Source organism: Dioscorea cayenensis, chromosome 5 (assembly GCF_009730915.1).
Source record: "Dioscorea cayenensis subsp. rotundata cultivar TDr96_F1 chromosome 5, TDr96_F1_v2_PseudoChromosome.rev07_lg8_w22 25.fasta, whole genome shotgun sequence".
Lineage (NCBI taxonomy): Eukaryota > Viridiplantae > Streptophyta > Magnoliopsida > Dioscoreales > Dioscoreaceae > Dioscorea > Dioscorea cayenensis.
This window is the reverse complement of record NC_052475.1, coordinates 20,905,804-20,919,485: the sequence shown is the minus strand read 5'-3', so window position 1 is coordinate 20,919,485 and position 13,682 is coordinate 20,905,804. Positions and strand designations below refer to the sequence as shown.

Below are 13,682 nucleotides of genomic sequence, written 5' to 3'. Positions count from 1 at the left end.
TCTTGAAATTTAGCAAAGATAGCCGGTGTGTACAATTTTCTTGCTTCTTCTTCAATAGGCATATGAAGTATTAAGGATGGTTGCATATTGTTCATTTTAAAATCGGCTTCAATTTCTTTCTCTCGACGTCTAATTAGTGCCTTATCAACACCTTGAACAAACTCCAACAACAACATTTTTCTACTCAAAAACCCTTTGAAAAATTTGTTTATACTTTCACTTCGTTGAGTTGTACACATATCTGCATGAAAGAATTAATGCGAATACACATGCCTATACATTAATCATTTTCATTCAAATCATATTTAGTGAGCAATTCACTCCATTTTTTTTCAAAGTCTTCAATAGTTTCAGGACTCCTTACACAATAAGACAAATCTGGTACAAACTTGGACCCCCTTGTGAATAATCTCCCTAAGTGTCGCTTAGCATTTTGAAAAATATGCCATAGACAATATCGATGAATGGTACATGGCAAGACTTTGGCAATTGCACCACTAATGGCAGATTCTTGATCAGTCAGAATCACTTTGGGATGACTTCCTTTCATTGCTTGTAGCAATTTCTCAAGTACCCAAACAAAAGAGTATTCTGTTTCATCAAAAATCAGTGCACAACCAAATAATGCAGTTTGAAGAAAATGATTGACACCTACAATTGGAACAAACGGCATTGCATATTTATTTGTCCCATAAGTTGGATCAAGGCAAACAACATCTCCAAAGTAGCTATAATCCATTCTATATCTTGCATCACTCCAAAATATGCTTGTTAATTTTCCATCATCATCAAGTTGGATTGCATAAAAAAAAAAAATGGGGGTTCTTTATTTGCATTTCATTCAAATAATTCAACAATCTTTGTGAATCTCCCACTGAGAATTCTATTTTTCTTCTTGTGCGCATATAATTCCTTGCATCTAGCTTGATAAATCCAACATTTCGACTCCCTTGAGATTTTTGTGAAAGATAATTCATCATGAGGTTGGTTCTAATGCCCGACTGTCTCATTTTATCAATCATACCTTTTTGACTTTCACCGATTTTTCTTGGAGCTGCTAAGATATGATTGTGCTCCTCCACAAACATCAAAACCACCCAAGTTCCATCCGAGTTTTTGTTTACTAAAAGTTTAGCTTTACAACCACAACGTGTTTCACCCCGATGCCTCTTCTTGTCATCTTCAGTCTTCTTGAATCTTTCTTCTCTATAACCTTCTTTAGAGCAGTGTAAGCGTCATCCAATGACATTACCATCTTTTTTTGATTTTCTTATTGCTCCTTTTCTCACACTAAACCCTTTTTTGTATGCATATTGATTATAATAGTCATATGCTTCATCCATTGAATCAAAAAGTATACCAACATGTGGCGCAAGAAAAACTTCTTGATGAATATCTTCAGTAGTTTTTTCAATGTTATCTTTTTCTCCTTGTGCTTCATTTGATTCATGGAGTTCATCTTCATTTATAGGTTGATTTTCATTTTCTTTCTCTGATTCAAATTCACTTGCATTATAAATATGGTCTTCCATTTCCCATACATCCAGATATGAACTTTGTGCCTCACTAGTACTTGCCATATTGGACAAAACTAGAAACATAATTCCCAATAAGAACAAGGAGAACATTGAAAATTATTTTAGTAAAATAAACTTCAACCAAAGAAAAGTATAAGAACGTACCAAATAACAAGAATAGGCACAAAACCAGCTTTAGATTCAATCAAACTCAGCATCCTTGTTTTTTCTAGGCAAATAAAATACTAAATCCTATTAATATCTCCTGAAATTTGAGAGTGAGTTTGCATATATATATATATATATAGAGAGAGAGAGAGAGAGAGAGAGAGAGCTTACTTGTTTAATTAGACACAATTGTTGTGGAAGAATGGAGAAGCCTGATATTCAGAGAAGGAAAGAAGGACGAAAAGAAGAAGAAGACACAGGAAAGAGATAGATGATAAGACAATATGGTCAAAGTAAATGACCATCTACCCTTTGTTTATTTTTATTAAAATTTAAACTTAAATAAACCCGGGGAAAATTGTTTTTAAAAAATGAAAAGGCGTGGTTACTGTGCAGCCACGTCTCGGGTGCAGTTTAGATCCCACGAACTCGAGTCCGTGGGATCACTACCGTGCTAGCCACCATCTCCGCCTATCTAAGAAAGTCAATTTTCAAAATTGAGGAACTGCTAATATCGATCTTAGATGAGCATTGATGATCGTTTTATTTTCTTGAATTTTCAATTTTTTTTTATGAATTGTTATATGATTTCAACTAGGAAGAGTTGGGTTTTGATTTGAATATTATTCTTCGGGAGGGTTCAGTGAGGATGTTAAGGTTGTGTTGTTCTAAGTCAAACAAATTCTTGTATTTTTTTTTTGTTAATATTTACTTTAAAAAAAAAACTTTCCAAATGAAGTATATATATATATATATATATATATATATATATATATATATATATATATATATATATATATATATATCAAATAAAAACCCCAAAAAGAATAAGTTGATGGCCTTTGAAGACTAACAAGGAGATGTTATCCATTCCTGTGAGCTAATCATCAAATCCCACGATTAGAGAATGGTAGTGTATACTTTGGATTAGAGTTACTATCCACTCACTTATTTATCACCGTTAAGATCTACCCGGACTTTAACTTTGTCACTAACCAAAAACTATGTATGTATATATATTATTTCCTAATAACCAGCCATCAACTAGGGTTAGGTACTTGGTAACAACCTTTGCTTTGATGTAGGAGAGGTAATGGGTTTAATCCCCATGAGATGCGAGTTAAGTTTTTAATAAAAAAAATTTATTATAACCCGGTGGGTCACGGGTTAGGTTGGTAAACAGTGGCGGAACTAGAAGAACAAAGAAGGGGGTGCTCATTTAAAAATTATAAATATTTTAGATTTTTTTTAAAATTTAAAAAATATACACTTACAATTTTTTTTTATCCAAAACAAAATAAAAAAAATTAAGGGGCAAAATAATAAATTTTTATAATTATTTTTTGTATATATATATTTATAAATATTTTGTTTAAAATATATATTTTATATGTTATATCCTAAACTAATAAAAACCACGGTTTCAACCAATAAATATTTGCAATTTTCTAAAAAATATAATTTTTTTTCTTATATATAAATTAATTTGTAATAAATGGATGACGAAACAATAATTTTTTGAGAAACGAATCTTTTATATTATATAAACTAATTTATAAAATATCTAAATAATAAATTTTATTTTTGTTCTAAATATTATTTTTTAAAACTATCAGTATTAATTTATAAAAACAATAATATTTTTAGAAAAATGAAAATAAATATCTAATGAGTTATGAATATATATATATATATATATATATATATATATATATATATATGAGAGAGAGAGAGAGAGAGAGAGAGAGAGGGTTAGAGACAGTGAGAGAGTGAGAAGAGAGAGAGAGAGAGAGAGAGAGGGTGCTGCGGATCCAACTATTCCTCTGAAATATATATATACATATAGATATAAAATTGGTTGGGGCCAAGGGGGTGCTTGAGCACCCCCTTGACCCCCCTCCTTCCGCCCCTGTTGGTAAATCCCAACTGTTCTTATAGATAATTAATCGGGAGTAAATTTTTCAGGAGGCTACCAAACTTTGCTTTTTATTCAATTCGGTATCCGAACTTTAATTTGAATAAAAAATGTTACCTAGCTTTAATTCTCTTTTCACCGGCGAGGCCACCCTAACAAAAACCCTAACAAATCGATCGTTCGATCGTCGATGTGGTCGCTCAACTTACACGATCGACTATTTTTAATCCTCATCTGCTCCACATCATCATCATCAACATTACACATAAAAAGAGTTCCGGATCAACGGCTAAGATCCTTCTATTTGAAACCCCTAAATCTCGGTGATTGGGACGATCGAGCTTCACTGCCGCGATCCAACCAAAGCCACTCTGCCTCCTCTTCGACTTCTTTTGACCTCACCGCTCGGCTCCGGCCCAAGCTTCCTCGCCGCTTCTCTCACATCCCCGCCCTGACGACTCCCTCTGATCTTCACTAGCAAAGGTATGGGCATCATGAACTCCATCAATGATATCTTCGAGAAGCTCGCACAGGAGGCATCTCGCTTGGCTCGCTACAAAGACCTCCGTTCGTCTTGTTCTTCCCTGAGAGCTCGCCAAGAATACCATGTCTGATGGCACCAAGGCTGTCACCAAGTTTATCGGTTCTTAGATCTAGGGTTTCTTTTTTGATTTTCTAATATGTAGTTTATAGAGTTTGCTAGGTTTTCTTCAATAGTTTGTAGGGATGGATTGTTGAATGAATGAATGAAAAGTTGAAATTCTAAACCTATAAATTATGATGTTTGGCATTATTTTCTTTTTATCTGATTGAATTTATTCTCTGAACTTTGGGATTTTTTTTTCTGTTTTCAAAGTAATTTCAACATTCTTGTTCTTGATTTTCAAGATCATTCTTTGATGATTTTTACCAGTCTGAACATCTAGTTCTCATTGTTATGCTTTGTAATTGATTTTCAAGATCATTCTTTTGATGAGCGCTTGCACCCGACTCTACGCCCGGGAAGAGAGACGACCATCAATTCCATCGGCCGACTATGCAATAGAGTAGACGGAGTATGGTGAAGTTCTCGATTATCCGATCAACTGCTGCTCAGTAGATTATGTGGAATGTTAATGATGATGTGGAACGATGAGGATTAAAAATAGTCGACTATGTAAGTTGAGCCGCCACATCAGCATCGAATGATCAGATTTGTTAGGGTTTTGTTAGAGTGACCTGCCGGTGAAAGAGAATTAAAGCTAGGTAACCTTTTTGATTCAAATTAAAGTTCGGATACCTAATTGAATAAAAAGCAAAGTTTGGTAGCCTCCCAAAAAATTTACTCAATTAATCGGTAACATATTTTTTTTTCTCTTCTATCTTAATTCTTACTATTTGATTTTTACATTAAATTTTTATCTCTTAAAAATATAATAAAAAAAATATATGAAGCTAAATTTCATCAAATAAAAAAAATGAGATCAGTTACTTATTGTTGCGATTTTGAAATAATTGTCACATGCTTAAAAATATATAAAAGAAATAAAGCAACAAAAGTTTTTCATTTAGTTTTGCATGATAAAGTATGTGAGATTAATTGAATCTTTTTTAATCTTTGATGCACTCATTTCTGAGAGTTACAAGTTCTAAACTAGTTCTCAGAAGATAATGAAAGTTTTATATATGGATAGACCTCTTCCAACTAGTATTTTTTTTTAATAATTTTACATGTATAAAAATTTGAATTTGAAATAAATTAAGTGACCTGATCCTCTATCACTTGACCAACATCCTTGGTCTAAAATTATATTATATTGCATTAAAAATCATTGATACTCACTTTATGCTTAAGAATACAATAAAAATAATTCTACATTTAATAATAACTCATGCAATAATAACTATGATTTCCATTAACAAGCTATGAAAAATAATTAATATGACAGTACAAATCTTAGTAAGTTTCAAAGTGACCAAGAGGTCTCTACAGTGGCGTAACTAGAGACAAAATTTAGGGTGATGAATTCAAATTTAAAAAAAATTATAAATATTAGATAATTTGATTATAAAATTTGAGAGAATAATAATCAATATTTCAAAAATATAATATATACATTCATCTAATAATTTTGGTTCAGATGTAAAAAAACGTATCATATTTACATCATTAGTAAATAAGTCAACTAACTGTTAAACACTAATTAACAAATAATTCAATTAGAAAAAAAAAAACTTAACACAAATTCAATTATTAAATACAAAAATTATTTAAAAAATAATCTTACTGTTAGTTCTGCCGGTGTGGTTTGTGGGTTTTAGGGAACACTCAAGCACTCATAAAAATCTCACACAAACCAACAAAGAAAGAGACACACACGACATTGGTAACCCAGTTCGGCGTCCACTCGCCTACGTCTGAGGGCCAAGCCCGGAGATAAACAATCCACTAAAAGAGGTAAAAATAGATGAGTACAAACACTTGTCACTCACTCTCAACAATAAAGATCACTACCCTCTCTAGATTGTTTGGTGCTCACACACTCTCCTTCAAGAGTCACCCAAGAGTCACACTTACAATCTATAAGTAAAGTAGCTTATATAGACGCCTCAACATCCCAAATATAGCACATACCTCTTTTAGAATCTCCGCGGCTACTAATTTAAAAACCTTCTAAAATTAGTTGTTGCAACTCCTGTTGTAACATAAGTTGCAACATGGCCCTGACTGCTGACTTGATTGAGTTCTGGTTACGTTGCGGATGACCTCAAAACCCATCAACCTCCCGGTCATGCTTAGTCCGAGTCGATACAGCCAAATCTCCCGATCCCGACTGCCGGCAACTAGCCTACCTCCTCAGTTCCTCATCACGCAGTCCCCTAGCAAGGGGGCGCACGTCCTTGTGCGTCTTCACGAAACTTGCCAAACTTAGTCTTCAATCCACCTAAATTTAGTCTTCAAAGATTCTCCAAACTTGATCTTCAATTCACCCAAGTTTGGTCCTCAAATCTTCCCAATAATAAATCTTCAATCAATCAATTCAATCATCAAGGATTCTTCAAATCATATCTCCTTTATTCATACCATGAATAGATATTTCTTCAAATAAGCTCCACCATATTTAGTATTCAATCATATCTCTCTAAGTATGGTCTTGATATGATCTTGTCTTCAAAATGTAATGCATTGCCAAAAATAACTCCACCAAGATCTTTAAGATAGCTTCACCAAGATCTTCAAGATGTTTGCCTTGCACTCCAAGTCTCCTTGCCATGTCGCAATGCTTGCCACATCATCAATTATGCTTTGTCACCTTAGTTGCCACGTCACTTGGTCTAGGTGTCAAATCATGTCAATAAATAGTGCGGTTGCACTAACACTTACGAATAATCAATTAATCACAACAGATATCAACAAAGATTTAATGAATATCAAATAAATTTATATAACACATAATCACACAAAAAATTAAGCAAATTAAATTAGATATGAAACAAATTAAAAAAAGTCTCTATAATGAAAGATAAATATATATGGAATAGATTGAGTAAAAAGAAAAAAAAAACTCATCAATCTATAATGAATATATTTGTTTTTAAAGATTTTGAGATAGTAATTACAATTTTTTAAAGAATTTTATTATTATTATTACTATTATTATTATTTATTACTACTATTTATTTATATTAATATCCTAAAAACTTATAATTATGTATTAATAAGTTCAATATAAAAAATATATCTAAATATAAAATTTAAACAAAAATATTTGAAAATCTATTTTGGCTAGCAATATTATTTATTATTATCCTAACATCAATTTAATTTAATATAATAATTTTATTATTTTTATTTAATTTATTTTAAATATTATGGGTAAAATCTTGAAAAATAAAAATAAAGAGTGACAATATATATATATATTATATTCATTGGCAAAGGGGTGCTCCATCCTCTAGATCCGCCCCTGGGTCTCTAGAAATTCTCCATGACTTACAAAATTGTACTTTTTTCCTATTTGCATTGCAACATCATATCATCTTTTTCAATATTTATAATGATAAAATTGCCAATGTGTATAGCTCTTTCAAACATTTTAACAAAAATATTATTAGTTAATAAGCTTTAGATATTGAAGTATATTGACGTAACTTAAATTTTTAAAAATATTAAATTATAAAAAATGATAGGTACCCTTCATGCTGTTAGATTATTAAATTTTATATTTTATTTTCTTTTAATATTAGATCATAACATAATTGAGGTAGTCACAAGAAAATACATTATATCATTCGTAATGAACATAACCTCAAAAAACTAGTTAACTTAATATAAAGGCCAATCTTCCCCTTCAATCTATACAATAAAACTTCATAATATATATATACATATATATATATTATGAGAGTCATAGATATTTATTACTTATTTGAACATGATAATAAAATTAATTAAAAATAATAAAAAAACAATAAGATATTGAAGGAAATTGAGAGTAATGTTCGTTAATTAATAACATAATTTTAAACTTAAAGATAATTTTTTTAAAAAAATAATTACTACATATTATCATATATACTTCTTAGAAAATGCTATTTGCTGGATTGAATCCGGGTTATAAAATATTATAAAAAATGTTAAATGCAACATAGTTTGCATTGGTGAGGCTATAAATTGGCTCAAGTATTGTACAACAAATGGTGTGTGTAACTTTGTATGTGTCAAGTTGTTTAGTTTCCCAATAAATATCAATAAACAGTAAGGGAAACTTCATGAACAGGATCAATATCATGACTCTGGAAAGCTTTGAGAGTGTCACAATTAAAATCTGTGATTGAGTCTATGGCAAACTTTTGCTGAGCTAAAAAAGAACAATAGGTAAGAAAATGACAAATGAACCCCTAAATTCACTAGATGCCTGACCTTTTAGGATCAGTCCAAGATTAGAATAAGAGCCAAAACAAAGGTGGGATACCATCTCTAGGTCCAAATGTCACATATATTGATGATGCAACTCGTTGGACAATTGATAGGCAATAGGTTTTATTTATTTATTTATTTATTTTTATAAAACCACAGGTTTGTAGTATGTTTTTCAGATTATATCTGACAAAATATGAGAAGTAATTTCATCCAAAGTTGAGATCAGTTAGTTTGGTTATAATTGTGAAATAAGTACTCCATGTTTCAAGAAAAAAACAGCAAAGGGTTTTTTATAATTTATTTTGCGTGAACAAGGGATTAATTAAAAATTAATTTTTTAATTTATTATTTTTTTAATCATTTTTCTCTTGTTGTATACTCTAAATTAGGGTAAACAAAATAATGAAATAAAAGCTAGACATTTTACCATTTAGATCAACCCAATTAATCATAAATTTTGATTTAGAGAGAGGTCGAGAGTAAAATTTCATCTTGATTAAAAAGTTTGGGCAATGAAACTCCTAAAAACAGAAAAAAAAAAATGTGTTGAAATTTGATGTTTGTTTTGAAAAGATGGAGAAATTGCATGTCTATTTTATTAGCAAATGATATCCTGTGACGTGTTTGCTATCTTCTTTGCTTAAACACTGTCATATATATGTTGCCAAATTTTTAGTAATTTGTCTGAAAAGATGAAAATATTCCATGTTTGATATTTTTCTGAAATAATGAAGCCCCGGTGTCAGTCTCTAACTACCGCCCTATTAGCTTGATCAACGCGCCTCTCAAGATTATCTCCAAAATCTTAGCTACTAGACTCTCCAAGGTTATCGACCGTCTAGTGGATAACTCTCAATCTGCCTTCATTAAGGGTAGATCTATCATGGATAATGTGGTGGCGACTGAGGAAATCATCTTTAGCCTTCAAAAAAGGAGACTTGATGGTAATATTGCGAAAGTGGATTTTGTTAGAGCTTTCGATATGGTGGACTGGGATTTTCTTCTTGAACTCTTGGAGGCAAGGGGTTTTGGCCCACGTTGGAGGCGTTGGATCGCTAATTTGCTCTTCACTTCCAAAGCCTCCATCCTTATCAATGGATCTCCTGAGGGTAATGTCAAATACCAACGTGGTTTGCGTCAAGGGGACCCCCTTTTGCCCCTACTCTTTGTACTTGTGGCAGACGTGCTTAGTGTAATGTTTAATCATGCTCTTGACTCTCATATCCTGCATGGGGTCCCACTTGGTAGGTTTGGCAACGTTTTTCACCTCCAATATGCTGATGACCTGATTATTCTCTTGGCTGGTGGGGTTGAGGACCTTAGGATTATTAAGTTGATCCTTTTTATCTTCGAAGGTATTTCTGGCTTGGCTATTAACCTCAACAAAACCTATTTGCTTTCTATCGGTTTTAATTCTCTACCCAGCAATTCTGCTTTGGGCACTCTGAACTGTGCTGCTAGCGCTCTCCCGATCACTTACTTGGGTGTCCTGATTACTGGGAGAAGGTCGCGGAGACAAGATTGGGAAGTTCTTATTCTTAAAGTTAAAGTTAGGCATACATCTTGGAAGGCGAATTACCTGTCTCTTGGGGGCAGGCTCACCCTCATCAACTTTGTCCTTACTGCTTTGCCCACATACTAGATGTCCATCTTCAGTCTGCCTAAATGGGTTGTTAACCGTATTGATAGGCTGAGAAGAGATTTTCTTTGGAAAGACCCTGACATTGACCGACCCAAATGTCGCTTGGTCAATTGGCATAGGCTGTGCCTTCCCCGTGACCAAGGTGGCTGGGTTATCATTAACCTTGAGGAATTCAATTGCGCTCTTCTGGGGAAATGGTGGTGGAAAGTCTTGAAGAATGAAGCTTGGTGTGGTTCGGCCCCTATCCTTTTTAACTGCTTCCACCAGCACTCTAGGTGGAACCTTTGGTTACCCCGCAACCACCGTTGCTCCTTCTTCTGGCAAGGCCTTTTCCCGTCACTGGAGGCTTTTAAAGCATGTATTCACTCCTCGGTTGGGAATGGTAACTCCATGCTGTTTTGGTTAGATAATTGGATAACGGGCAAGCTCCTAAGTACCGCTGGTGGGAGGAGTTCTTGTTGACTACTTCCCCTTTCACGACGGTTAGGGATATGCTATTGGAACTCCCCTCTGCTGTTATGAGGAGAGATCCTCTCTTGATTGAGCTCAGCTCCAGAATCACCTCTGGGTTTGGGGATATCCCGGATCATAAATCTTGGAAGCTAACTTCTGATGGATCTTTCTCGGTGAAGTCTTTTTATAAATTCCTTATCGACAGGGGCTGAGATGTAGTATCACTCCGGTGATCTTCAAGCGGTTTGTGCCACAGAAAATAGCTGCTTTCATGTGGTTGGTCTGGGACAGGAAGATCCTCACGCTTGGCACTCTGTTTGCCCGTAGTTGTAACAAACTCCCTACGGCAACCTGCCTCCTATGTTGCTCTACTATTGAGTCGATTGATCACCTGTTTTTCAGGTGCCCTTTGGCTCGAGACATCTGGGACCGCCTCGCTCTCCCTTTTTTCCTTCCCACGTGCCCCCTTGTCCTGCTCGAACTTATGGGGACTGTGGTATCGAGAGCTTAGCCCTCGTCTCAAACTGCCCTTCTCTTTGGTTGCTAGAGTGGTTTTGTGGCAAATTTGGCTTGCTAGAAATAACTGTGTTTTCAATTCAGTGTTTATTTCTGTGCCTGTTTTATTTTTGAAAATTTTTTACATGTATCTCTCTTGGATTCCAGTGGTTCCTGCTAGGGAAATGCACAAGCTTGAGGAGTCTATAGCTGCGGTTTGGCGATGTATCCAGTTTTCAAGCCTCCCTCGCGAGGAGCCGGATCCCGACAGGCACGACGAGTTTCCCGGCTAGTTGTCCTCCTGATTTGCTGCTGTGTGTTGGAGGAGTCCCTCTCTCCTCCTCCCTATGTTTCAGTGCGCTGTCTCGTCTCTTAGTTTTTGTTTCCCCTGTTGTGTGCTTTTGTTTCCACCTCTAGTGGAGTTGTTTGTCTGTTTTGTTTTCTTTATACTGTTTCCCTTTCTTTTTAATACAATTGTGGTTTATCCACTTTATAACAAAAAATAAATAAATAAAAATAATAATGAAGGACTGTTGATGAATCTGAAGTTTTGTTTCTAGCTGGTTTAGATTTTTGCCAAATTTTGATTCTTTTTATTTTTTTAATTTCTGCTGAAACATGAAGGAAAAAAACAGAGGCATTCCATTTGTTTCTCTTGCAAGTGGTGAAGATTAAAGTTTAAGCTTTGATGATATAGGTATGTATTACCTATGCTTTCTCATTCTTTTGGGGAAAAAATGAAGAATTTTGTATCTGTTCTGTTTGCAAATGATAGAAAATAGTTGAACTATTTCACCTCCTTCCATAAAAGAAAATGAATGAATGTGATTGAATTCATTTCTTTGATTCTAGATGTAGACATATTTTTGTTGTCAAAATTTGATCTTGCTGAGTTGCTTCTAAAAAAAATTGAAGAAATTCCATCTCGGAAATGAAAAATTGCATGCATTATTTTGCTTGCAAATAGTGGAGAAAATTCTGTACTTGTGGGAGATTCTGATTACATGGAAGAATTTGGTTGGAGGTTTTCTACTTTCACACAAAAGATGGAAAGATTAAATGCTGATAATCATTAACAAGTGTGGCCAAAACTATCTGATTAGAGCTAAATGAGAAGAGAAACATCATTGATACATTTTCAACAACGACAAGGATGCGAATGAAGCACTAGAATAATGAAAACCGACAATCTGGACAGGAAAGTGGTGGGAATAGTTTTGTGTGGTCACCATTGCCAGCCCCTGGAAGTCGCAGCTCCCATCCGTCTGCCCTTGTGTCTGGAAGAAAGAATTGAAGGCATACGAAGCATTGCCCTTCTCATCAAGGCCATTGCAACTAGACCCATAGCTGAGTGCCGTGCAGTCTGCGTAGGTGCACGCAAAGTTCGTGTTTGGATTGTACACACACCACTGCTGTGGTAAATATGTGACGTCCTTCGTCGTAGTGAGTGTAGGGCTGCCGGAGAGGTTGAGAGGGTACTTTGGTTGGCCATCAAAGGCGAAGATCCCCCAATGTCCCTCGAATGCACCTGGAGCAATGCTCTTGGCATCCTCATCAATGAGACCGAAGAGGTAAGTTTCAATGTATGTGTTGGGCCGGAGAGGAGTCTTTTGGTTGGCAGCGAGTCGCTTCAGAAGGCCATTGTAAAAGCTCTGAGCCAAGTTTGGCATTGAAATGGCCGTCATTTGGCCAGCCAATGTCGCCTATAATGTTTGGTAAGTCACCGAAGCCGATGTTATTCAAGGTTGATATCAGGGTTGGCATCAAACACATTGGTGTACTGAATATTTCCGTCGATCACTGGAGGATTACCACCATTGAAGAAGACATAGTCAATAGGGAAATTAGGGTCATTCATTGAACATGGCTGATCAATGCATAGTCAAGGAAGGAGCCATCGTAGGACTTGAGGTGAGGTTCATTGCCGACAGTTACATAACTGCAATTTTTTGCATGATAAATGCATTAACATCAACAAAAATATATGTGAATCTGAAATTGGCTTCTTTGTTTGCAGAAATTATAGATTAACAAACCATTACAGGATTAAGAACTCTTTTTGTATTGACTGAAATGAAAAGAGTTTGAGATTGTTTGACAAACTGAATTGATTTTTGAGCAGTGTCTGGTTGTAATTCAAAACAGGCAACAATTTGAAAATGTTTGAATCATTTTTTTTCTTAATTATTAAAAATAATAATGATAATAAATTAATTTTTTAGGTAAATCATTATTTGTTGAAACATTTTTAATAAAAAAATATCATTAATTAAAAATATTTATATATTTACTAGTTTTTCAATATTAGAGTATTTTTTTATTTTAGAACTTTATATTATTTTCTTTTTCTTTTTTTACAGCAATGTGTAGAGATTACTTAATTTTATAAATATAATAACAATGATTGTAATATATACTTAACTTTACAATCAAATTTTTTATTATATCATAACATAATTGAGATGGTCACAAGAAAAATATATCGAATCATTCATAATGTATGAAACCTCAAAACCTTAAGAAACTCACTTATTATAAAACCAATTCCTCATATTTAATTTAAGTTATAAAGCTTCAATTATATATATA

At 33.9% G+C, this 13,682-nt stretch overlaps 1 protein-coding gene across 1 annotated transcript; it reads right to left on the bottom strand.

Moving 5' to 3' along the window:
- Window positions 1-12,217: 12,217 nt before the first annotated feature.
- On the bottom strand, window positions 12,218-12,778 carry LOC120260097 (glucan endo-1,3-beta-glucosidase 8-like). The gene has a single exon (XM_039267539.1). It carries the CDS (start codon window positions 12,776-12,778, stop codon window positions 12,218-12,220), a length of 561 nt encoding a protein of 186 aa, XP_039123473.1.
- Window positions 12,779-13,682: the final 904 nt, after the last annotated feature.